General features: G+C 39.9%; 1 protein-coding gene and 1 long non-coding RNA gene across 8 annotated transcripts in view; one reads left to right on the top strand and one right to left on the bottom strand.

The window, feature by feature from the left end:
- Positions 1-26,654, top strand: part of SSBP2 (single stranded DNA binding protein 2) — a 128,052-nt gene that overhangs the window by 58,497 nt on the left and 42,901 nt on the right. For 2 of the 7 annotated variants that reach the window (XM_086868049.1, XM_086868048.1), the window contains exon 5: positions 257-466. The exons of the other annotated variants lie outside the window; for them this stretch is intronic. In XM_086868049.1, coding sequence (XP_086724175.1) covers positions 338-466 — 129 coding nt within the window. In that variant the 5' untranslated portion in view covers positions 257-337. The remainder of the gene's footprint in view (positions 1-256; positions 467-26,654) is intronic. 7 annotated transcript variants of the gene reach the window in all.
- On the bottom strand, positions 18,827-20,986 carry LOC147647963 (uncharacterized). The gene is made up of 2 exons (XR_015280521.1): positions 20,889-20,986; positions 18,827-19,532 (listed from the first exon to the last, which is right to left on the bottom strand). It is a non-coding gene; the product is annotated as an uncharacterized LOC147647963 (long non-coding RNA).

Raw genomic sequence — 26,654 nt, 5'->3', positions numbered from 1 at the left:
TTTTTTTTTTATCAAACTGCAAATGGTAGGTGATAATAGGTTGGGGAGCTGATTACAAATTAAAAAAAAAAAAAAACAACAAAGCCTTAAGACAGGCAGAAATTTATTAGCACCTGCAGGCAAAGGTTGAATAGAGTGTAGATGTTTTGGGGCATATTTTCAGATGTGCTGTGTATTTCTGTGTGGAAGTGAGGAGTGGCAGTCAGTCTATAGCTCCAGCAATGCTTATTCAAGTTTCACTTATTTCTTTACACAGCCACTGTCAGCTGGCAGATTTAAAGCCTCTCAGATTTTCATTCCGAAGTGAAAGAAGCTAAATAAACTGCATAATTCAGACATGAGCCAAGGAAAGGATACTGGTGTGCCAGCAGAGAGGGATGAAGAGTCTGTGCAGTCTTGTCTAAATTCTTACAGTAATGGAGGACTTCAGTTAGGAATGAAGTGGGTGAATAGCACAAAACTTCAGGTATGTTTTTGCAGCACATTAAAGAACTTCTCCAGAACAGTTAGTTGGAGAGCCAACATTATTCTCAATTTAATATTAAATACCTAACTGAAGTTAATTTCAGGTGGAATGGCTGAGCCACCAATTTAATAATAATTACAGTATAATTAAATTCAACATCCTAGGGGGAGATAGAGAACCAGGAGGCAACGAAGAGGAGACCAAGCTTTAGAGAAAGTAAAATCAGATATTTAATCAGAGAGACAGTGAGGTTAAAAGCTAAAAAGGTCTAGTGGAGACATGGTCTGAGGAAGAAACCAGCAGTTTCTTAAAGGTCAGTGTTGCACTGAACAGCAAGGACAGGTAAGATGGGATGCTTAACCAGTAAAGTGTAAAATGCTCTTCAAAGGAAAACACAGGGAATTCTGAAATATTTTCGTGAGGTGAATAGTAAGTAATGTAAATTTCAGCAAGGAGGTTCAAGAGAAAATAAGAAGGAAAAAGAGAACTAAACCTATTTTCTATGTTTATTACAAACAGCCTGGAAAATATAAAAGAATATATAAAATAATCAATAATATGGAAAATAATAAGTTTATAAAAACCAGCCTGGAGCAGTCTGTTGTTTAAAAAGCAGGACCAAGCCCTGAAGTGCTGCATTGTCAGAGCAGGTGTAACCACAGGGGAGAGGGCCTGGACCACGACAGGTTCACTGGGGAGGTGCCACCACACAGGGTCACAGCTGTTCAAGCACACTGGGGCAGTAGAATCATCTCCATTCTCCCCAGAGCAAAAGAAGGAAAGAAGCAGAGAAAGTGGGGCTCTGGGCACAGCAGATGATTTTTATCCTCAGAGTGGGTAGGAACATAACTTTAAAAAAAGCCTTGCCTGAACAACTGCCAGGCAATAATAAGCCCATGACTTCTTTTGGTGAGTGAGTTCCATGTTTAATAATCCTGGCTTCTTGGAAACAGCATTTAAGTGCTGAATAATTCTCAGGTTTAACAACATAACTGTAACCTCCACTATTGGATCTTGTGATGCTCCAGTAATGCCGGTGAGCCCTTTATGATCAAAGATTTTCATCTATTTGAGTGCCTGTATCCACAGATGGAATAATTTTAAACAATCTCTGTTAGGAAGTGGGTGTTGAGTATCATAAAAATTCGGTTCAGAACTTGTGTGCTTCAGCATCTTACACACTTCTTAAAATTGTTCTTGAAAAATTCCAGTATTTCCAGAGCTCGGTGAAGTGTTCTACTTGTCGGCATACTGCTGTTTGCTTTGCACTCCTACCACTGAAACGTGTAATCCTGCTTATATATAAACAATATCTATTAATACAATTGATATAGAAATTAATATATGTAAAAAAATAATTCTTTTTAAGTTAGACAAAATACATCATCTGTAAAAAACCCTGCTTAATTGTACACGTGATGTATAAATACAGGGCTCAAACTAACCAGCTTTCCTGACACAAACCTCTTGTGTTTAGCACTCTCATGTTGTATTTGTGAGATACTTCTTTTTTCCACTTTGTTTTTGCAAAAACTATTTCTGAAACTGGGATTTGAGTAAGTTCTCTCCTTAGTTATAAAAAACCAGCATATCTCTCAGTTTCAAATTATTTATGATAACACAGGAAAATAAGCTTGTGTTAGGCTTGCATAATAAACAGAGTGGGAATCAGTATGGAAAATTTTATAATCTCATCATGAAAAATGTGTGTTAGAGCCTCATCTGGCTTCTGTGTGTAATAATGGTCACTGCAACCCCTAGGGATTTTCTTCCTTCCAACGCCTTGCCCGTACTCTTATGATAAAAGTGCTTTTTGGGCTATACAGAACCAGCTTTGGTTTAGGATTGCTTTCAAGAAACGATTCTGAACAATTATTTCCAATGGTACATTAGTTATGGGAAATAATTGCACAATGAGCTAGATTTATAATATTAGATGTTACTGAATTTTAATTTTTTTTAAAAAAATGAAGAGTAATTGTGATGCTTGTAGGCTGGGTGGGTAATTGGATTTCAGATGGTGAGGGAGGAGGTTAATGTTCTCGAAACTGTGCATGCAGTGCCTGTTGCTGGTGGTGGTTCAGCTCATTAAATTATTGCTGTTGGAGGGCTGGGGTGTGCTCAGGGCTGCCTGTGTACACACCATGGGAAGCTCTTCAGTGCCGAGCCTGAACTCACAGAAGGCGTGGAAATGCTCTGAGCCAGGGCACAACCAAAGAACCTTAGCATAAAATTCATTTTTAATGTGGGAAAACAAATTTTATAGCTTTGCTGTGACATAGTTTCTCATTTAACCCCTTCACTGATAAGTCGTTCCAACAGCTGATGCCTCTTGAAACCTATCTTCTAAAAATATAAAATACAGTAATATTTTCAGTCATTCCATTACTCCTGTGTAGCAGTGCCCAGACTTTTCTTCACTATCCAAAAATAGTGTCTGATAATTTTGTTTTCGTGTGGAAATGTCCTTAGTTTAAGATATTTTTACATTTTAAAATACTCTTTTAAATTTGATACTTGCAGATGGCTTTCAGTGGAAAATAAATGGTGAGATTTTTAGTCAGTGAAAGGATTTTTTTTAATTTTTCTTTAAGGTAGTATTAATGCACAGAACTCCTTGTATCGAGTAATATTTAAGGCAATGTCTTCAAGACTGAGTCTCTTCCAGAATAAATGTTAGATGATGCAGTAAGAGTGAAGGAAATGTCCCTGAGTATTGATGTTTGGATCACTTATGGGAAAATGTAATTCAGTACAAGCTTGAGTACATTAATTCACCAGCATTTTAGAGCAGAAATTTTTGTTGCGTTTACCCGCTGTACAGTAATCTTAGTTTTTGGAGTTTGTTTGTTTGGGGCTCCTTTCCTGAAAAGAAGAGAAGCAAGGCATCATTTTGTGTTCTATGTCCTGTCTTTGAGAAACAAGTAACTATTTCATTGGAGTTTATTTTCTGTTGTTACATAAAACAGAATTACAGAGTGACACGCAAAGTGGTTTGGGTGGGAAGAGGATTTAAAGCCCCTCCAGTGCCACCCCAGGCACGGCAGGGCCAGCTCGCAGTGTCCCAGGAGCTGCCAGCCCCAATGTCCAGCCTGGCCTTGGGCACTGCCAGGGATCCAGGGGCAGCCCCAGCTGCTCTGGGCACCCTGAGCCGGGGCCAGCGCCGGCCCCTGGCCGGGTTAAACCTCCTGAGATCCCCTGGGGCACTCCTGGCGTGCCCAGGTCCCTCGGGATGCCATCCTGTCCCTCAGGGGTGTCACTGCACCCTCAGCTCGGTGACACCCGCTGGGGGTGCCCTGGGTGCTGTGTCTGTCACTGACACAGACATTAAACACTGGTGCCAGCACATCCCTGAGGGACACCAGTGGCCACTGATGTCCATCAGGACTTTGACTTGTTTTCCATTCCCTTTGGATGTGCCCATCCCACCAGTTCCAGATCCACATAACAGCCAAATCCATCTCTCTCCAATGTGGAGAGCAGGATATGGGGGGGGTCTGTGTCAAAGGCTTTACAGCAGTCCAGGTAAATGCCATCTGCAGCCCTCCCTTGTCCACTGATGGAGGCAACACTTCTTTCCACCCTTTCTAAAGAAGGGGACGATGTTTCCCTTTTTCCACTCACCTGGGGCTTCACCTGTGTGCCAGGACAGTTCCAGTACTCTGGAGAGTGGCTTGGCAACTCTGACCTTCTGACAGACCTGTAGAAGCCTTTCCTGTTATTCTGTATGTCCCTCAAGAGGTTCAGTTCCAGCTCTGCCTTGTCCTTCCTCACCCCAATTCCTACACAGCCCACACTCACCTCCAGACTCTTCCCAGGTCACTCCTCCTTTCCCACTGCCTGTGCATTTGCTTCTGTCCCTTTGCTGTGTCCAGCAGGTCCCTGCTCCTTGGGCCTTGCCTGCCTTGCCAGGTTCTTGCTCCTGTGGGTCACCAGCTCTTGAACCCTATGGAGGTCTTCCTTAAGATACTTCTATTTAACACAGAAACAATTAGTTACTGGCATCACATCAGCTGTACATGTTTTAGAAGACAGCATCATAGATGTGTATTGAAAATCAAGGATATTCTCTTGATTTTGGACAATTCTTAAGTGGCTCTTGCTGAAATGGAATTTTCCACTTCTCTAGGTGGGCACTAGAAAAAGCTGTTTTGTCTCAAGTACCTTCCCCCAACCTGCACCACAGGTGGGCAGGGTAAGGTGACCAGATGCCACCTCCTCACACTGTGGATGAAACAAGATGTCAAGAAAATGTTTGCTTATTTCTGAACATGATTGCCTTTTCCCTAATTCCCTCCACTTCCTTTCCGCTTTTCCCTGGATCCTTGAAATTGAGCAAGAGTTTTCTGGGACCTTAGAAATAACAATCCATCCTACACACAGGCCTGCTGTAGTTATATCCAGTCATGAGTACAACATGTGGTTTCTGGAAGAAATAATGTGATAAAAAGGGTTGGATGTGGGTCTGGGCCTACCTGCACCTCCTGTTGTCATTGCCTTGTCCTGTTAACACTTTTTCCCCAAACCTGCTGTCCTGTTAAATGGGGAAGTGAATATTGCCATCTCCATTTTGTTTTTAATGTCTTAAATATTAAACATACATTATTATCAATATAAATAGAAATTGATGGAAACAATCTAATTTGAGTGCTACCTTTGCTCTGGTCAAATTTTCAAAAAACACTTTGTTTTCTCAGTCTTCTGTTTCCCCCCACTCCGTTCTGTGCTGCTGGAATCAGAGTTTGACATTAATATTTTGGAGCAGGTTTTCAGCCAGGGTAACACAGTGCAGCCTGATCAAAGTCAAAAGGAGTACAGCAATATTTACAGTTCTGTTTGCTAGGAATTTATCAGGAGTTATTTTGGTCACAAGAGCCTTTGACCACGTTGCACAAGAGTATTGCAAAATACTGTGGTGTGGGAACAGAGGCATGAGCATCTTTAGCTTTTTTTTAAACTTTCAGGAGAGCTGCAGATATAAAAGAAACTTGTGCAAAAAAACCCCCAGAAGCTGGAACAAACTTTCTATTAATATATATATACATTTTTGTTTTAATTGATGGTTTTGTATTAAAATTTGGGTAAACAAGTTGTAACAACCTCACCCCTCCCACTCAAAACCATAAAGGAGGTTGCATTTGTTAATTTTTGATTAATTTTATACAGATGTAGAAAACTTTGCTTCAAAAGATGTCAGAGTCAAAAGAATATTCTCAGTATGAAAATGCTCCATCTTCAATTTTTTCTGCCAATGTCCATTGTGAAATTAGTTATTAGTTATGGTTAATAAATGGCTATATAAGCCTCATGAGCTCTCCACCACCATTAGTGATCAAACCTCTTGCCACTGCGTTTCGTTAATTCTATTACAGTTCAAATAAATTTTACTTGATGGTCACAGTTTTCCATGTCCCATCTGGGATCTCACAGATACTTTCTGGGCTGACATCAATGTTTTCCTGTGCTTTACCAAAATTACTTCAGATTTCACATTTATGTTTCCTTTTCACTCTTTATTGTTATATATTTGTTCTGCCATAGATTGATTAAAATATATATTCTGTTCATTGGTAGGTGTGCTATCCAGTTAACACTTGATAAATTTTATCCCTTTAAGGGTCATCCTCTCCATCTGTTTCCTCACCAGTAATGTTCAGCTTCTTCACTGCTGAGGCCTCCAACTTGATGAAATTGCCAAATTCTATTTCTAACACTCCTTCAATGCCCAAAAATGTACAAATACTTTTCACTTTCCCTGTGTTTCCCGATGTTCCATGAAGGGTTTGCACAGGCCCTTATAGGATCAACCTCGTTAGGTCACAGACAGGCTTGGGTTGGAAGAGTTGTGACAGTTTTTTGAGCTTTTAGTAAGAAAATAACTTAAAAATAAGCCGAGTAGAGCAAATGCTCAGTGTTTTCCCAAGCTGAAAGGTGTCACAAATAAAAGGGAATATAATTCTGACAGAGGCAAAAGGTTTTCTTCCTCTAAAATTGCTGACATCCTAGTCCTTTAAAAGCCTCAGCCATAAAGCAGACTGGCTCCTGGTATCTCAGTAAATGATGGATTTCAAAGCATGAGTTGTTTATTTTCTTAGTAATAATAAATAGTAAATAGTTTGGTTTATATTCTAGTGGAGTTTGAATAGTAAGGCCTTAATAATCTATGTATTTATATCTGTTGGCAGAAAAAAATATATGTGAATTTTATTTGTAATTTAATTTAAAGTTCTGTCTAATATTTACAAATCACAAAAAAATACAAAAAAGGGGTGCCACAATTAATTAGTTTTGTTTTGGTCCTACTCAAATGGTAACATTTGCAGGTTCTGACATCTGTCTCGCTGTCCACATGCTTATACTGTGTTTAAAACAATCTGGTTTATAATGTCCACCTGTAAGTTCTTCATTCAAAGTAGGTTTTAGTACAAAATCAAGAGAGAAAATCTTGTCCAGTCTCACATCCAGACTTCTCCTTACATCCCTAAGTTCAGAATTCACAAGGATTTTGTACTGAATTCTTACAGCTCTGTCCTTGAGTATAAAAGTCCTTAAATCCAGTGAGATAAGGTTTTAAAGCTCTTCCTTTACGAGTTTTTTGTCATGACAGAACCATTGAATTGGTCCCTTTCATTAAATGGTCTCAAAAAAACAACAACAACAACAACAAAAAACCCAAAAAACAAAGACCACAAAAACAACCCATAAACAAGCCTTTGAAGAGGATGAAAAGAAAATTCCAGTTACTGCTGGCAGGCTGTTGGGGTGGAATGGCCAGTGAGCCCCTGGGTCAGATCAGCTGCACTGACAGTGGTTGTTGGGGAACTCCTGCCAAAACTGGCATATGGTGGGACAAGAGGGGTCATTATGGAGCATTAAAGCTTCTTGGGAGCAGAACCACAGGAGATTCTGGGGTGCACTTCATTTTTCTGCATCATTTTTATCTTACGCAGCTTCTACATGCTTCAAAATATTTTTTCCACCACATAAAATAGCCATGAACTTTACTTCTTTATGTTTTATAAAATAAAATAAGCTTTGGTTCAGGAGTAAGTTATCCTAAGAAATCATGTCTGTTAATTAATTAATTTGTAGCTGTGAATTTTATTCCAATGTTTTTGTCTTATTCCTTTCTTCCCAGTGAAATGGGGTTTTAAATTCCGTTTGCTGTACTTTGGATTGGTGCAGCTGAAGCCTTCTGTTAGTTCCATGAAAACCCTGAAATATATGAATGGGTTTGTTACACTTTACTTTGCAGTCTGGAACTCTCCTTCCAGGTCTTTGATCATAATCTTGCCTCTCAAATGCAGTGTGTTCAGTGAGTCTAAAGATTCTTATATAACAATTCATTTCCTCCTCTAATTGAAAAAGAAAATGACAGTGTAAATGAAATGCACAGAGAACATGTCTTGTATATTTTCAGGTTGTATGAATAGTGCAAATTAAATGGGCAAATTATTTCAGAAATCCATTCTGCTGGGCGATTTGACCTGAACAAGGTTTGAGCCGAACGTAGGAAATTCCAGGTAAAAATAAGGAAAACCTTTTTTACATCACCTTTGACAAAACTCTGGCACAGGTGCCCAGAGAAGTTGTGGTGTCATTTTCTGGGATACTCAGAGCTTGTCTGGTCAAGTCCCTGCTCACCTGAACCAGCTTTGGGAAGGCTGGAGTAGAGGAATTCCAGAAGTCTCCTCCAACCTAAATTACTTGGTGATAAGTAATTCCTAAAAATGGGGATATATGTTCTCAGTGCCAGTAATGCTGCTAGCAATGCAAGCTTTGCAGGGGTCAAAAATGACAGATACTAAGGATAAGAACAAAGCTAATTGGAAGAAACTGGGGACTTGGTTCCAAGCCATACAGAATTCATGGAAGCAAAGGGAAGTACTAAAAATTTTTTCCTTCTTTTTTAAAAGACAAATCCAGGTAATATTAGTGTTATTTGGCTTTTTTCCTTCTGTGGAACACCTTGAAAGAATTACTTTTAGTTTACTGCCATCTTCTCCTGTTGTCTCAGGCTGCCCCACAGTAACCAAACTGATGCTTCTGGGATAACTTGCCTGATTTTGAGGGATTTTACATGATTTTACATGTGTAAAAAAAGGGTTAAAAAGTGGTAGCTTTTAAAGTGGACACTTTTACAGTTCATCTTGGGCTTTAAGAACAGCTAGTACAATAAAATAGTACCTCTGAAGAATTCACAGACAGTTACTGAAGTTTTCAGTGTAGTGTGTTACTAGGAATAAAGCACAGTGTCATGTTGAACAGTGTGTTATACACAGATATAAATGCAATTATATGTGGATTTTAAAATGAATATATAAATGAAAATACAAATGTAAAAGTATGCATCATAAATCACAGCTGGATTGCATGAAAACCACACCATTCGTACAGTAATGTTTTATGCCAGAATGACAAATCCTAATTGAGATTGCTGCAAATATTTGCATTAGTCCTTCTTCATTTTAATCTCCAGCTCTCTAAACCATTCTGCTTTAGCTACGATGCTGCTCACCTGTGTTCTACACACTTATGATTTGAAGATTCAACTTCTTTTGAATGTGAAAGACCTAAAACGATGTTATGATTAAAAATCTCAACCATTTCACCAGCTCAAGATAGATTCCTATTCATAAGAACCTGAAATTTGGAAAAGGGTGACAAAAAGTACTAGGACACCTTGGTTGCATTAAAGATGAATGATTTTTAAAAACAAAAAACAAAACTCAGTGGTGTTTCATCTGCTTAGGTAGCACATTTCAGGGAAAATATCAGTTTGTGGTGGATCTGCAGGATTGTAACCATGAAATGTTCTCTTGCACTCCCGTAAAAGTACAGCTGCTTTATTGAGTTTGGGTAGTAGAATTTTTTTACAGTCCCTGGAAGTGTGTGTATTTGTGAGAATGTTACATTTAACTACTGTTGGAGATTTTTCCTCCAAATCAAATCCATGAAAATTTAGAGGGAGCAGAAGCAACAGCATCCAAATGCACATTTCTGCCTCTGCTCCCTGCTCTGCTGCCTGGCTGCTGAAATCTCTCTGAGGTCACACCAAAAGAGAGTATTTGCTGAGTTTGATATGAAATCATCTTGGATATCAGTACATAAAGTCCTAAGTGGTTAAAAGAATTAACAGGGACCTGTTTGTTGATGTAATCTTGCAGTCCTTCCTGTGCGGAACTACTCCTACCATACTTACCTTGAAGCAGAGTTATAAATCTTCTAAGTAATCATTTATTATGGAAATAAACCCAGCTCCCTGAAAACAGGAGATGTAAAATGAGTTGCTGCAATGTTGTGTGCTGCCATCCTGTCACATGTTCTGTTATTTTGGGTGATGGTTTACATTATATTCATTGTATTTGGTCTCTAGGTATGTCCTTTATTTAAAAATAGAGGTTACAGGTGAGATCAACTCAGGATTTTCTTAAGCCTCACCAAGGGCTGTAATTTCTTGAATGAATCAATGATAGGTAGCACAGGTGTGATTAATTTCAACTTCAGAAGACACAATCTCTAAGTACCGTTTAAACACATTACACTGCCATTGCTATGACAATAATGAGCTTTAATTTACTGTCACTTTAAATTTTGGCTATCTTATCCAGCAGCACAAAAAGAAGTGCTCCTGTGTTTAAAAATACTCAGCAACAGCTGTTGCTTTACCAGTATGGAAAAAAACCACCACAAAGCATCTGACACAAAGAGGTTTAAATGCTGGATTTTGGGCTTAGATTTGTTCTTTTGATTATTGGGTAAAGGCACAAGGAGGTTTGGTTTTAATACTTGCATAATATAATGACATTTTGCCTTAATGGTTTAAATTGTACAAGGAGTACATTAGGTATGGTGTGATCTGGAAACACAATAAGCCTGGAACAAAAAAAAAAAAACTGCTGGGAAGAAAGCTGAAAATATAGATGGAGTTAAATGCAGAAGGCAGAAAAATGAATACGAGCTGAGAAGTTTCAACCGTTTAAATAAAAGTAAGGACGGAGTCAGAGGAATCCGATTGCCGTCAACACTCCTTTGCTCCAGATAATTGGTGCCTTTTTCACTGTAGCTCTCTTTTATTCACTGCTTCTGCTGGATTTGTGGGGAAATGTCAGAGTTCTCCGTTCCCTGTCATGTTGCAGTGCTCGGTGTGGAGCTGTTGAAGACAAGGGTTTTGGGTATTGTTGAGCAGTCAGTGACACTGGCTTGGTTTGGCAGCAATACTGACTCTGAATTGCCCAACCACACATTATTCCAAGGCCAGTAATGTGCATGTAGAACCCTAAATACCATCAATTTGTAGGTCCTAATCCATGTAACGAGTCCCACACACTGACTGTGTTCAAGTCTTGTTTGTGTGAATAAAGAAATGGATTTTCCATATGTGATTAATGGTTTCACATGCCTCAGAGTGTGCATGCCAAAATTCAGAAAATAAAAAATGAACTAGGTTATCTATCTTCTCCTTTTGGGAAAGATTAGAGTGATTTATAATTACTGGGAAGGACCAGGTTGGAACTTTGTTTTCCACAACTCAGAAAACTTCAGTGTGGGTTATTTTAGTTATGTTAGTTGCCATTAATTAGAATGGTTTAAAGATTGTGACGGGGGGTTAGAAAAAGTTGTCATTTGTTTAAGTATGACCTAAAGAGCATCCAATTTGGATGACTAGCAACAGCAAACACATGATGTTTTTTTAATTGCAGTATATTCTAGAGTCTTTGGGTGGAAATTCCTAGGAGTGAACTAGACTTTATGAAACTCAGTAGAAATCTCAAGTAAAATTTTCTCCAGTTTCAATTTGCTTCATGACAGGCTTGTGAAATTACAAAGAATTTGAAGTTTTATTTTGCTAATTTTGAAGAACTGTAAGCAGAACTTGGATAGAATCTGTGTTATTTGGCCATGATATATCTTACACTTTAAAATTTTTATTAGTCTCACAAAAGTCAGCTGTTGACAGTGAACTGTGTTGGGTTTTCATCTTTTAAGCTATTTAAAACTACATTTCTGTTCATGTTCTCACTGAGCAACCAAAACGCTGTTTAACCAAAAAGTTAAACCATGCCCACAGAAGTCTGCTATTGCATGTACAACATCATTTGGGGTTTCTTGAAAGTCTGTAGAGAGGGGAGAAGATTGTGGAGCAGAAAACCACCATTATGGTTATTCATTTTGATAATCACAGTTATTGTAAAAAAAACCCAGACAATTGCACTGAGTGTCTGTGTCTCATGAGCCCCTTCCATAAATTATGGAATTGAAGTGAAGTGAATCTCAGAAGAAGTGGCCTCCCAAAACCATGGTCAGCCTCGTGGGCTGCTTCAGTGTGGTTTTGAGAGGAATACTCTTGAAACAATTACAGGCTTGGATTGCTAGCCAGGTATAGGCTATATTCAAAGTTTGAGATGGAGGTCCAAATCAATCCCCAGGTTAGCAGCAGCTTCGTTACCACCTTTGGATTATTCGTGTCTGGATAAAATACCTGTCAGTGCAGCAGAACCACATACTGCCTAAACTCCCATGGGAAAGCAGAGTGAAAGGTTGATGCCCTGGGAGGGAGCCTGGATTTTTCCCCAAGCTGTACTCCCTAGCAGCTTTATTTTTGTGACACAGGAAAGATTCTATGTGGCCATGGGAACAGGGATGTTATGAACACCAGGTCCATTTCGCTCTCTGTGGCATTTTCAGCAAAGATTCAAACCCTTGTGAGCAGCTCCAGATGCAGCATGGGCCACCAAAATAAATTACATTAAAACAGATTAATTATTAGCATAATTAACATATTAAAAAATAATTTTCTAGGTTTATCTGCCCATATATGATTAACAAGCATTTCTCCAGCACCATCAGAGACTTGAATGGCTCTGCAGTCCCATCACCACTGCTCCTCTAGCAGCAAAAAGGTTCTATTGTACCAAATCCTCTTAGATTTCTGGCTGGTTTTGTGAAGCTTTTTTCAGTGGGCCATGCCATGCAGAGGTTGACCAAGTCCAAGTGTACTTTTTGAGTGTCTTGGAGTCACCAAGTCAACATGGTTGCTGGAAAGAGTTGAAACTGAGACCTGAGAATCTTCTTCTGTCTCTCTTATTCTGTTTGGCAGTTTTTTGTTGCTCTCCTCCAGCTTTGTGCAGGCTGAAAGTCCTGTTCCTTCAGAGGAATATTTCTTGAGGTTGTGTCTGCTGGAGCTGGGAGTCCAGCAAGCAGACATCTTTAATTTCCCATTTTCACCAGGTTCTTTATGAGCACATTGCTGCAGGAATGTTGTTGAGACAGTCTCTAGTTAAAACCCTTGAGCAGCTCCTATTTTATCTGCTCAGTAGTGAGGCTGGTGTTCTTTTCCATCAGCCTGGTTTCCTGCTGCTCCTCGACTGACCTGGATCCAGGCGGTTTCTATCACAGCTTTGCACGGTGCCTCCTAAAGTGCAAAGGAAAAGCTTTAATTTTGCTTTAAATCTGCTGGATTTGAGCAAGATCTTTGCCATTTTGAATTAATCTTCAGCGGTGTTTGGGCAAAACATACTGGACACTCTGTAGGTTGTAAAGATTTTGACCCTGGTGCAGCAAATAAATGAAATAAATGTAAGTATTGAGGTCCAGACATGAATCAGGGTAATGTGTGCATTTGAAAGTCCTGGAAAATTAGCCAAAAGCTGACATCAACACTCAGATCCTTGTCAATTTTTTGAGACTTTGTGATTTTCATTTTTTTTTATTTTATTTTATTTTCAGCTACTTGGTGTTTTCAGTCTTCTTGTGCGATTTGCCATTCACTGTCATATTTGTCCAGAGATTTCATAACTTTGCATATTAGCAAACTTACAGTTTATATATACTTCTTACCATTATGTAGTAATTTGTTTTAAAAATCAGGCTGGTTTTAGGTGTGCTGAATGCAGGCCATGCTCAGTGTGATGTGACAAAGATTTTATCTCTGCTAGTAAGGGAAATACAGACATTGGTATAATTTGGATCAAGAAAAATGCAGTATACCTTTGGGATAGTCTGGTTTCCATGGCAACACTTTCTTTTGTATTTTTTAGGCTAGAAATGATGGACAGAAACTGTTTTATTCAGCAGTGATTGGGTCAGTCTTTGGTTTTGGTTAATTAAACAATGCCAGAGTACCCAAAATTGCTTGTCTTGTAGCCTCCATGTAACCTGTCTGCAGCAGAGAAATGGATTGGAAGGGCCCAGTCCTAAAGGGAATTGGCTAAATATTGGCAGTAGTTTTACAATGATCATTGTTCAGCATGGAAACAAATGGATAATCTTTCTTTTTCCACTTCTGTGCTAATCTAATCAATCATGCCAGTGCAGCAGTCAAGTACAAGGTGCTGTGAGTGCTGTGGGTGCCTTGAAGCACTCTGTGCCTGGGCTTTTACTTTCAAATATCCTAATGACCCAGACTTATTTTTAATCTTTGGCCTTCTAATTTTTTTTTTTCAATCTTTGTTAATCTACTGTAAATTGTTGTCATATCCTGTGCACACACACATATTGCAAAAACAGAAGGTCCCACAATGAATTCTCCCAAATCCTCCTGGCTCCATTGATTTATTTCTCCCTGTGGTTGTGAAATTCCTGTTGTTGTTAGTGAGGTCCCCATATATAATGTAATGACATTAAGGTTTTTTTTCATATATGACTGTAAAATAAATTAAATATAATGATGCAAGTGACCTCATTTGATGAGAGGAAGATGCTGATTTTCTAAATCAGTTCAGAGGTTGAGAACTGTTTTGCCATATTTCAGAACAAGATTTCCACGTGCTTTAGTTTTGTTACAAATCCATAATTTCTACTGCTGCAGAAGGCGTTCACCACCTGTGACTCTGCAGACTGTCACTGTGCAAGTTTTCTTGTGTAAAATCCAATTTTTGGGGGTGTATCCCTTCTCATTATGAAGACTCTTCAGATGTTGTCATGGGTTGTAAGATTTCAGTTTCTTTTCTTTTTTTAATCTGATCATGGGGGGTGTGAATTGCAGACATGCTTTTAATATTGCTTTTTCAGATGAAAAAAAAAAAGAGCACCTTTTAGATTTAATAGATTTTCATTGATTTTTCTACTTTTCCCATACAGCCATTAGCACAGCACATTGGCAGAATGTGATAATGTTTTAGCATCAGATGAGACTGACTTCAGTTATTTATCAAGCATTCATGTGCTCTCAAATAGTTCTGCAGCCTCTGAGAAATCCAAATAGTAGGTGATATTTGAAAGCTCGTTTTTTAAAGTCGTCTAAAAACAATATGTTTTATAATTTTGTTTTTAGGACTTGATTTGTATAATTTCACATTCATACTTGTTCAGTTAAAGACTTAAACATGTCTTCAAACACTAAATTAGGTTTGATTATGAAGAAAAGGCACTATTGATAATTTAATAATCATGGGCATGTTTATACCTTCCTTTGTATTTTACATTTCCAGGTATGTATTGTGTTTTACATTTATTTTTGCCTTCCTCTCTTTGGATCTGGAGAAGAACTTGTTATTTCATGTTCTTTTCAACCCTATATAAACTTAATAACTTCACAATATTTTCCTGAAAAAATATTTTTATTTACCAGCTGCTTTCTTTTCTCTGTGTTTAGATCCTCAGAACATGTCATACTATTGAATTGGAACCTGGCTCAGTAGGATTCTTCTTAAAAATGGACTGTTTAGTATTTAATTATTGTATTTAATTATTGTATTTATTGTATTTAGTGTTTAATTATTAATTGGTTATCTTGGTATCTTCGAAGTTTGAAGTGAGTGGAGTTTCAGTGAATTCCTTCAAAAAGGAAATATTGAAATAAGAGGATCTTTAGGAAGCAACATGAAGAATATTCTCAAACAAAGAGCCTCACTTTGTTTTTGAGCTTGGCTTCACAGACTTCTGAGCTGCATGAGCAGCCCAGGAATGTCTTTGTGAGGCCAACAAATATATCTATTTGATGTATTTCCAAGAGTGGTGGAAAACCATCTCTTCTTAAAATCTCTTTGGATTGTGCCCATTACCCAAGGAAGCTCTTTAAGGACTGTTTATTTTACTAACACTGGCCACAGTTTTCTGCATCAGATGAGAGCTATTCATGTAGAATTTACCTTTTTTTTGGTTTTTTTTTAAGGTGTTACCACACATTTAATTGAAAATACCTTTTGAAACTAGCAGGAGTCATGTACAGTGCTTAATTCCTTTTAAAGTGTGTTTATTGTAAATTGAATATTGAGCAAAATTAATACAAGATCTTGCTAACTGAGATGAGTTAATGCACAATGCACAGACCAAAATACAGATAATTTCATTTGGGCATCACAAAAAGCTGTTTCACTGTGGCAGCAGTAAAAATTAAATGTGACTCCAGCTGCTTCTTCCAGGAGAGAAATGGTACCTTCCTGTGGTTGTGGTGATCAACCAAGTAGAAGTAAAACCCTGCCTTGTCTTTCCATCTTTTCATCACAACCCTTGAAGTCTGTCCTTTAATCCCCTCAAATGAGGCTACTTCCAAGTTTCTGGAGCAACAAACAAAAGAAATCTGGAGATGCCTGGGTGGGAGGTGTAAGATATTTCAATGCTGACCAAGCCCTGGTGTGCTTTCTGACTTTGCTGGGAGCCCCTCAAGGCCAGTCAAAGCTCACAGGGGTGCAGCTGGAGGGGCTTCTCATGCTGCAGAGACTCGTGCCACAGCCCTCACATTCCTCCCACCAACACAGTCTTCAAGCAAGTGTTCAAAACACATGTCTTCTTTACAGCTCTTCTCCAGACCCTGGTGTGAGAGGGAATCTCTGAAATGGCAGGAGCTGGGGTTAACATTTGTGAAAAATAATGGAAAAGGTTGCACCAGGAGACAAACCAAGAGCTTCTCTTTAGACAGTGTTGACTTCTTCCTTGGACCTTTCTAAAATCATCCCTCAAAACTCTTAATTTCAGTCACTCACTGCAGTAAAAAGGATCAGATGTTCCCTGCTCTCAGTTTTGTCTGACCTCAGTACCTGCTTGTAAGTCATAAATTAAATAATTTTGGAGTAAGAAGTTCTTCTTCCAACATAACTTGATTTTGAATGAAATTGACATAAATCTCATTAAGTGAGATTTAGCTGGGACAGATGCAAGCACTGTAGATGCCTGTAAGTGCACTCTCTTCCCTTAAATTCTGGTAAGGTTTTAACAATTCAACTTGCTCCGTTTCTTAAAAATAACTTTATCCTAGGGGTTTGCTACCAGGCAGTAAAAAGAGTCCAGCTGTACGTACTTGGTATTTACTCCACCTCTCTCCTCCAGTGTTAGCTAGCAATACTGCAATTACATGGCTTTTGTTTTTCTCCCTGCTGAATAAAATTAATCATTTCTGCTCGTGATACAGGTATTTTTTGTGTGGTATCTGTGATCCCTGGCATTTCTTTGTAAGAGAAGCGAGTGATGTCCCACCCTTAATGTTTCCTTTCCTGCTGCTGAGGGAAGAGGAAGGAGTTGACAGTTTACACACAAGGTCTCCTCAGTCCCCAGAGAAGTTATATCCTGCTTGGTCTGGAGTTATTTTGCCCCCCCAAGTACAGACTGCTGATTTCTATTAAGATACTCCTCATTGTTATTACTACACCAAAGAAACTGCTGTTTATTTAAATATATAATGGTTGTACAAGATTGTAGGAAACTGTTAGGAACCATTAAATAATGAGGTGACTTTTCAGGGAAGCTTCATCTGCTCTTTTTGAAAAGATATGTCAGGGAAGGCTTTTGTTTTACTTTGAAGATAGTCATTCCCCCCCTTCCTTATTTATTTAATTTTTTCAATTTCGGATATCCACTGCCATGAAGCTGAAGAAGTTGTTACTGTTAAGTACCAGTGCCTCAAAGTGTTGGATTTAGCTTCAGAACAGCCCTGTGAAACACCTGTATTAGCTGTAAATATTAAAATTTATGTTTCAGTGTTTATTATGTTTATTATTTAAAGTCTTAACTGCAGCAGTGAAGCACAACTTGACTCAGTTTGTCGGAACTGAGTTGTCTCACTTCTGGAAATTCAGTTCAAAAGGTTTTTGCTGTATCATGTGGCTCTGAAACGGTGATTTAGAGCTACATAAATGTGGTGCTTAGGCCTTATTAAGTAGTCAAAGTGGTGCAGAACAGGTGGGTCTCTCCCTGAGGACAAAATGAACCTCATTTTAAATAAGGGTTAAAATATTTTTTGAGCTCTGATGAAATCATTGTTCAGTGTTTTCCCTCTTCTGAAGCAAAAATGGTGCACTCAGAAATTCCGAACTCCGAAACTGCCAGCTCTGGAGTTCAGAATATACAATGGGAATGAAAAATTTCTATCTTTAGGCTTGGTGTGGGAGGCATTCTTTGAATATTCCTATCTTAATTTCAAAGATGTTGAATACCATCAAGATAAACAGATTTCTGTGCCCAGCACTTTGGGGATCTCCAGGTGAAAGGAAACTTGCTCTTCATATGGATATTAAGTGACAGTGTCAGTATGATATGCCAAAAATGAAAAACCTTACTGAATTACAAATGGATATGAAGCAGTTCTGATTTTTTTTTTTTTTTTTTTTTTTTTAGCCTATGGAGTAATTCTCTGAACAAAAAGCACGACAGGGTGTGTGAAATGAATGCTAATGTAAGGATGTGAGAGTAATTATTGCTTCGTTATTTGGGAGTCCTTTCTTTCCAGGGAGGGGAAAAACCCCGTAGAATTAAGGTCTCTTGTTGTCTTTATCCTCATCTTTTAGAATACTTACATTTTATCTGTATCTAGGGATGCAGAGTTTGTATTTTGGGCTGGGGCTGGCATGCTGAGAGCATCACCTGCAGGCCAGATAAATGGGCTGTGCCCAGGGGAATGCCAAAGTTGAAAAATTCCTGTGCTACTTAAAAACCGTTTTTTTTAATCTCAGGATGATATTTAGTCCCTTTTTCAGTGTTTGCTACATGTTATCAGAAAAAAAAAACAAACAACAAATAAATCAAACAAAAGCAGAGAAATTGAATGATTTCATGCCTTCATTTTTAAATGTAATGTTCACTGCCTCCTAAATGAAGGAAAAGGTGGTTGTTGAGTAGTAGGGCAACAATTGGAGGGGCTGTGTGAAGGTCAGATGTTGTTCTTGCTTAGCTGCAACTGATAAGAAAAACTGTGGGTAAACGTTCTGTGAGTTTACAGTTTGGCCTGCCCTTAGGACAGTGTGCTGGTATCAGGAGCCACAGATGCAGAGGGGCTGTGCTGGGAGAAGCTGGGAACTGTTGCATGTTTGGCAGGTGATTAATGACAGGCTCTGTGAGGAGTGTGAAAAAAACACACTCAGATATATTTGTGCTCAAATTTAGACGTTTTGAATGTGGCAAACAATAAAAAAACCCAGTCTCTTAGGGGGAATTTTGGTTCATTTAGCATTAATTCCTTGCAGAGTTATCCTGCCTTTCTGTGGAATTGAAACAAGCTGAACTTTAACCCTTCACTAACATTTAGTTTCAGGGAGGAAGAGACGTGGAAGGTTTTGTGCACGTGTGTCCTTTTTATTTTGCTGGGAACGATGTATTGTTTCTGTCCAAGAGTTGTGTTGTGCAGGTCTCCAGCTTAGGTAGGGTCCCCATGACAAAACCTGGCTGGTGGTTCTGGCGTCTGCCCAGCTCATCCTCCTGCTTCCTGGAGAATTCCTCTTCAATAATTTAAACTTGGTTTGTTGTTCACAACACTCCGTAGGTATGTTCAGAACCGTGGCCAAAGGCTGCTAGCTCTGGCTGCAAATAATAGCTGCACTTCTTAAATGGGTAAACAAATTATAATTAAATATTTTCGGTTCTTTTCTCTTTTTTTCCCCCCCATCTTTTTGGCTTTTAGGTGTTGTACATGGGCATTGCTAACACACTGTTTACTCGCAGTGAGGAGCAAAGGAGTTTAATCCACACAGGTTAAATCACTCATTCCTGTTGCTTCTAAACGTGGTTTTGTGTGGCTTGTCCTTAAAAAACAGGATCCTGTAATTAAATCCTGAGGCTCCACATGCCCCATGTCACGGTGGCTCCTTACACATGTCGATTTCCTCGGAACACAAAAATCCAAGTGTCTCAGCTCCTGGTGGAAAGTGAACATCCCGTGTCAGACACATTCTGAAATGTCTCATTGTGATCATGAAATTTTATCCTATTTTGTCATACGAGCACAATAAAGCAACAGATGTATTTTAACACTAGGAAGAGGATGTGTAAAGGTAAAATTATGTCAGTTACACTTTTAATTACTTTGTTTTCTACACCTTTAGGTCTTGTCTGAAATTAAAGCTCTCTGATTGGCACATAGAATAATTCTGAGCCATAGTTTAGATACAGAAGATGTTACAGAGTACAGAAGCTGGAGAAACTGTGGCAGGAAATCCCTCTGTTCTCATTAGTTTTATCTTTCTGGATGAGGACTGTGCCTGTGGCAGAGACAGGGTACCAGGAGGGACGCTTTTATTCCCCATTCATTTTTGCCAGTAAGAGTTAAACTCAAAAATGTGGTGTATTTTTCCAGGCTCCCATTAAGTCTTAGCAACTAAAGTCAAAAGAGGTAAAAAGGACTGGTGGATCGAGGAATTGGGAGGAGCCTAAAGAAGGCAAGAAAACAAGATATTTGTTGGACAGGAAAAGAAGAGAGTGAGAACAGAGTAAGCCAAAGCAAAAAAGTAGATTTTCCAAGTACGGCAGCAGTCACTGTTGGTCATACTGGGGTGGTCAAAAAAGTCCAGCTCGTGCTGAATAGCTCTAAACTCCCTTATTTTGTGTGACTGGTGCTCCTTTGCTGGGAAGGCTGGCTCCTGTGAAGACTGACAACAGGTGCAAAACTTCACTCCTGGATTTTTTAACTTCAGATGGCCCTCACTTATATTTTCGCAGAGTTGCCCCTTATATTACTTACTGTAATTTAATCCAGAAAAGAAAGCAACATGCCAGGAATGAACTGAGTAACTACAGTGCAAAGTACCTAATACAGATGAACTACATGGAAAACTTGATTTTGAGACAAGTCTTAATATCAACACAAAAATATTTACATTCTGATCACTGAAAAAGCTACTGCATCTTTAAAATAGTGCTGAATGTTATTAACACTGCAGGGTCAATCACTAAGTGAATCAGGCACTGGGTATTTAGTTTATTTTTCAGCCTCTGGATATTTCCCAGATTGGGAGATCCCTCAGCTTAAAGTACTCTCAAAACAAACCGAACAATAAAAGCCCAGATTTGGGGTTTTATGAAGCAGCCTCCTAAATTCAGAACAATAAAGCAAAATGAACAGAGTAAGCACATGGAAAACACTCCTTACAAGGAGCTGTTTTATCTCCTGGCATGTTCTGCCAGAGGAAGTGATGAAATCGTGGCTGATTTTGGGTGTTCTGAGCGCAGGATGGGTAAGGCAGGGGCAGTGAGGTGGTGCCTCAGGGCAGCTGACCTGGTATTCCTTGTCCATCCAGAGATGGAATTCAGCTTTAATCCCGGAGCTGTTCATCCCCTGGTTGCTCACGTAGGGCCGTTCTTTATATTAATGTGCTTCTCCTTTATTCAGGAAGTGTCTAATGGCACTGGGGGGAGGGGAAACTCATTAGCTTCCTTCCTGAGTAATATAATTTTTATTTCCTGTTGTAGCAGCAGCCTTAGCCAAAAGCAACAACCTAAAAAGTGCATGGGGGAGGGTTGCCTGTGCAAAATGTTCCCATCTCTGGAGTGAAATGCTGGTTACAAGGATCCTGAGACCCATGGGCAGTTTTAAGATGCCCTTTGCAATCGCATTTTGAACTTCCTGCCCTTTCTTCTTTAATTGTGGGGATGGAGGTGACTCAGAACTGCACTAATGGGAGCATTTGCATTTACCTTCCCCACCCTCCCGTCCTCCTGAGACCCCCAGAGGTCACCCCAAGAGCCTTTTCCCAGCTGCAGGCGTTGGTGGGACCTGTTGGGTCAGAGCCTGGCCAGGTCTGGGGTTTTGGGGATGCCCTGGTCTCCCTGCAGGTACCACACACCTTTCTCTTCACATTTCAGCCGTGGCACAACTTCAACTGGAAAACACCAAGCAGCCTTTCTTTGCCTCCTGTAATTTTGTCTTGGCACTGTATTACAGCAAAAACTCATTTTATTTAAAAACCTTGTTTCCTGCTCCAAAATAACGAATACATGCACGACTTGAGTGCTTGAGGAGCACATCAGGAATGGGCACCACAGGTAGAGTTGAGGATGAGAAGGATTTAACAATGACACTGAGAAAAGTAATAAGACACTTTTTGGGTTTGGTTTTTGGTTTGTTTTGGGTTTTTTTCTTCAGTGCTTTATCGAGTGTGCCTTTGTCATTGTCATGCTGAAAATGCACACACTCTCCTGGGCACAAAGAAGGATTTTAAAAATAATTGCAAAACCTGTACAAGTTCATTCCTGTGGCTGATAACAGTTTGTGATAGTGTTACCTTAACCTGAGAGGTAAAAAATTCTTTCCAAGCTTCATATTGTATATATTTAAACTCATATATTTGTCACCTTTTCACACATTGTACTGTGTTTTAGGGTGGTTTTCAGTCTGAAAATTGCAAGTTGTTTCATGCAGTCTGCTCTAGCTAGACTTTCACCAACTTGAAGTAGTTGAGCTAAATGTGAATTTTGCTATGTGTACAATTGCACAAAGTGTGCTGCAAATACAAGTTCATACAGGAATAACACCAAAGTGGGGCCACTAAGGTTAAAAAAAAACCCTTGATTGTCCTTTTCTACAAACTTTGCACATTTCTCTTGGATTTTCAGCTTGGAGTGGTAACATTTTAATTATGCAGCAGATGAAATAGACCTGAGTAGGAATGAAACACTCCAGACATTCTAAAGAGGTACCAAGTTGAGTGCATAGAAAGTAGAACAGCCTCTGATGGATATGATCTTGATTAGTAAAATACCCATGCAAATGATAACCATAAGGAACGAGAAAAAAGGGTGTTTTCTGGAAAAGAGATCCTGGAAAGTCCCTTCTGTGGAGTGGTACTTGCAGGGAAAATCAAAAGTGTTTTCTGTTCATTTCATATGAAGCTGGAGGCACAAGGGACATCAATCACACAGGTGAGCAGCTCTAAGGTAATTGCAGGAAAGAAACTTCACCATCCCAGGAATTTGCAGTCCCTTTCATTGGTGCTTGCTCTGTGCAGGCTGTTAGGGTAGATGAGGCAGTTAAATGAAGTACTACAATTATCCACTGTTACCTGACACTTAAATTTTGTCAGCTTTTGTAGGAAGCAGAATATCCCTCCCCTGGGACCCTCTGCCTGCAGAAACCTGCTTATTTTTGTGTGATGGGCTGCAGTCCCCGGAGAGTGAAAAGGCTGGAGTTGTTTTGAGGGATTGGAAGGCTTAGGACTGGAAGTGAAGACGAGGAAATGGTGGAATGGGAGAGCTTCAGAGTTCTGTGCCTTGGCTGCTGTTTAGAGCAAACCCAATAAAAGCCACATTTTCGTCCTCCTGGAAAATGCCTCTGTTGTACGGGGAGAATGCTTCAAATTGACTTCAATTCTCATTTTCTCTTGTTTCCAGCCTGTACATTACATAGTTCTCATTCTGCTGTGCTTTAACCTCAGCTTAAACTTAATTCCAAAGACACTGTCGGCCGGGGGCTGTTCAGGTGGCACATGGGTGACTGCTGCTCTCCTGTTGATAATTTTTTTAAATTACAGAGCTAAACTGGATCTGTCTGTACTTTTCCTTCTGTAAGCCTCTCTGTGATAGTTGAGGAGGAAGCCAGCTTTTTATATATAGTGAAATATGGATTATTGCAACCACTAAGTGCTCACATTAATCTCGGGTGTTTTAGGTCATCCTGGACACAGTGCTGAGGTGAAGGTGACCCTGACAGGTCTGCACTCACAGACTCAGGAACCTTGGGAAGACAGGCTTGCTTTTGTTTTGGATCTGTGTAATGTGACCTGATTTATTTATGTAAACAAGGGGGTTTGTACCTGCTTTACTTTGTAACAGTTCCTTCACTGCAAAATGTGCATTTTTAGTGAAGATACATATACACATAATTGTCATTTAAATACAGTCTGTTTCTATGTGCAATCTGTGCATGTATAAAACTGTTTATGAAGGCAATTTTTCATACAATATTCCTGGGTTTAGCTGATTTTTTTTTTTTTTTAATGAAGTGCAATGAAGAATTACATGGTGAAGCAGAAGTTTTCAGCAATCATTCTTGCATCAGCTGAATTTTGAATCTTGTTCCTTGTATAACATAATGTATTTAAAAATACACTGTCAGTGCTGCTGTTTCCTGTGTGGGTGACCCAGTAGTCCCTGGACCAGCCAGGTGGAATAGCAAGGATCCATCCCTTCAGTGTCCGTGTGGGCACCTCCTAAAAACCCAAATAATAATAAAATAAGCAGGACAATAAGATTTTAAATGTGTGCTTAAGAGCTGTAGGAGGTAGTTAACCCTGAAAGATTCAAACTCTCATTATCACTGCTATGGATTTTCACACCACAGGGTGTAAAATAATTGGTTCCCTGGGGAGGAGCCACTTGAGACAGGTTCACCTGCTCTGCTCTGTGACTTGGGGACCAGCGAGTTTGGTCATGTTTGGAGCCAGGGTTTTTCCTGGCCAGGCTGTTTCTCCTTGCCCCAACGCTCACCAGCCCTGGGGGTGCGTGCTGGACACTCACAGGCTTGGGTCTTCTTGGATCAGATTCCCAAAGAAAAGGAATTAAAGTTTGTTTTTCTTTTCAGAAGGATGTCCAAAAAACAGGTTCCTGGAGGCCTGAGCCTTGCTCTGCCTTTGTTGTCTGTGGAGGACGGGAGGAGGGATGGATGGATGGATGGATGGATGGATGGATGGATGGATGGATGATGGATGGATGGATGGATGGATGGATGATGGATGGATGGATAAGGGATGGATGATGGATGGATGGATGATGGATGGATGGATGGATGGATGGATGGATGATGGATGGATGGATGGATGGATGGATGGATGGATGGATGGATGGATGATGGATGATGGATGGATGGATGGATGGATGATGGATGGATGGATGGATGATGGATGATGGATGGATGGATGGATGATGGATGGATGATGGATGATGGATGGATGGATGGATGGATGGATGGATGGATGGATGATGGATGGATGATGGAGGATGGATGGATGGATGGATGGATGATGGATGGATGATGGAGGATGGATGGATGGATGGATGGATGGATGGATGGATGGATGGAAATTCCTTGATATCTGGTACCCCCTGGGGTGGGCTGAGTGGTTCTGTTGCTCATTGACTACGCCCTATAACTCCTTCATAGCAAATAGTCACCAGCATGAAAATGTGAGGTCTCCATAAGCACAGTGCCTAATTCTGGTTTAGCACTTAGAGGTGTTAACTCTCTGCTCAACAAGTTACATTTATCCAAAGATAGATATTCAGGCAACATGAGAAAATGAGATACTTTAGAGGCTAGCTTTCCATAAGTTTTAAATTTATCCTATTTTTCTTCGAATGAACACATACTTGTTAGGGAATTAAGTATTTATTCATCAGCACCTGCACACAGAAGAAATACAACTGGTTTTAAAGCAATGAAATTCAGTCCAGGGACTCTGAAGTGTGTAGTGTGTTGTGTGCTGTGTACCACTAATTCCAGTGATAATGGAGCTAATGTTCAAATAAAACCCCCAAATGGATGCTTCAGTAAGTTCTGTCTATGAAAATGGGCTGTCATAATTAGTGTTCTGAAGTCACATGTTTTCACTTTTTAGGATGGAGGAATAACTTAGGGAGCACAGACTTGGAAAGCAGAGATGAATCCATGGTTGGTATCTTAGTAAATTGATATTTATATGTTATTAAATACAGGTTATTAAAAAGGAATTTCATGACATGAAGGTCCAGACAAGAACACATAAATGAACAATTTTTCAGACTCTGGAGAAGCAGAAAAGCAGTTTCATCATAAAGTAAATTTTGCAATTCGGGTCTCTCTGAAGTAAAATTTAGCTCTTTGTGCATATGACTTTCCCAGTCAGCTACATATGGAGACAAAAATCCGTTTTGAATTGTGAGGGAATTACTGAGGGGTTTTTGGTGTATTTTCCTTTCTGAAGTTGTGCATGTATTGCCAGCATTGCTGAATCACTCCCAGGCGACCTGAGGATAACCCTAAACCAGGCTACTTTGCATTTCATAATCAAATTTTAGTCTTTCAGCTCACAGCATATTTGTTCATTTGTTTCATAACTTGGAAAGGACTGAGAGATACAGAAAAACTTTCATCTTAATAATCACTGTATTCCTAAAATGGAAAAGCACTTGACTCATGTGGAGTGCTGGGCCATAAGAACTGGGATACAATACTCTGGCAATCTTAAAATCTTTGGAAAATAAAGTGGGTTTAACAATTAGATTAATTAAATGATTAAAAGACAGTGTGCCAACCACTTAATTGCTAGGGGAAGTCGGGGTATGAGATAGTCTTGTCATACTAGTCCAATTAGCACAATTGTACCAACCATGAATTATCTGTACAGCATGGAAAAAAATGGAAGAGTGTGTTGGGGGAGAAGGAGGAAAGGATGAGCAGCCATCAGCCCCCTTTGTGCAGCAGGGCATGTCTTGAGCACAGGGAATATCTGGAATGTAAAACCCCAGCTGGAGACAGAACGTGTCTGAGCCATTCCCTGTGTGAGGAGGAGTTGTTCCAGGGGCGGGCAGGGGTCAGACCCGTGGTCTGCAGCGGCCCTTGCTGCGATCCTGCAGGGAAACGGGAGCAGAGCAGCGCGGGGAACGTGCGGAGGATTCTGCGGCTGCCGAGCAAAGCTGCCTCGGTCTCCAGGGAGTCTGGAGGAGGGGTGTAAGTGTCACTTCTGGAAAAGAAGTCATTTTGTTGAAATATCACTGCAACTCGGCTCCAGGCTTCAACAGCAGCAGCGTTTTGTGTCCTCAAGTGCCTTTTGTTGTCGGCAGTGTGGTGGTTCCTGCTGGGGCTGACGGTGCTGCTGCGGGGCCGGGACCCTGCACTCAGACACACCTGGCTTCACCTCAGATGAGTGCCCTGGCCTTGACAGAAAATGGGCTGGAAGCATTGCTCAAAGTATCATTTCTGAATCTTCATGAAGAACTTCACTGACAGAGGGACTGGGCACTGGGATGGGCTGCCCAGGGAGGTGCTGGAGTCACCATCCCTGGAGGGGTT

Source organism: Cyanistes caeruleus, chromosome Z (assembly GCF_971803275.1).
Source record: "Cyanistes caeruleus chromosome Z, bCyaCae1.hap1.1, whole genome shotgun sequence".
Taxonomy (NCBI): Eukaryota; Metazoa; Chordata; class Aves; order Passeriformes; family Paridae; genus Cyanistes; species Cyanistes caeruleus.
This window is presented reverse-complemented; position numbering and strand designations above follow the sequence as displayed.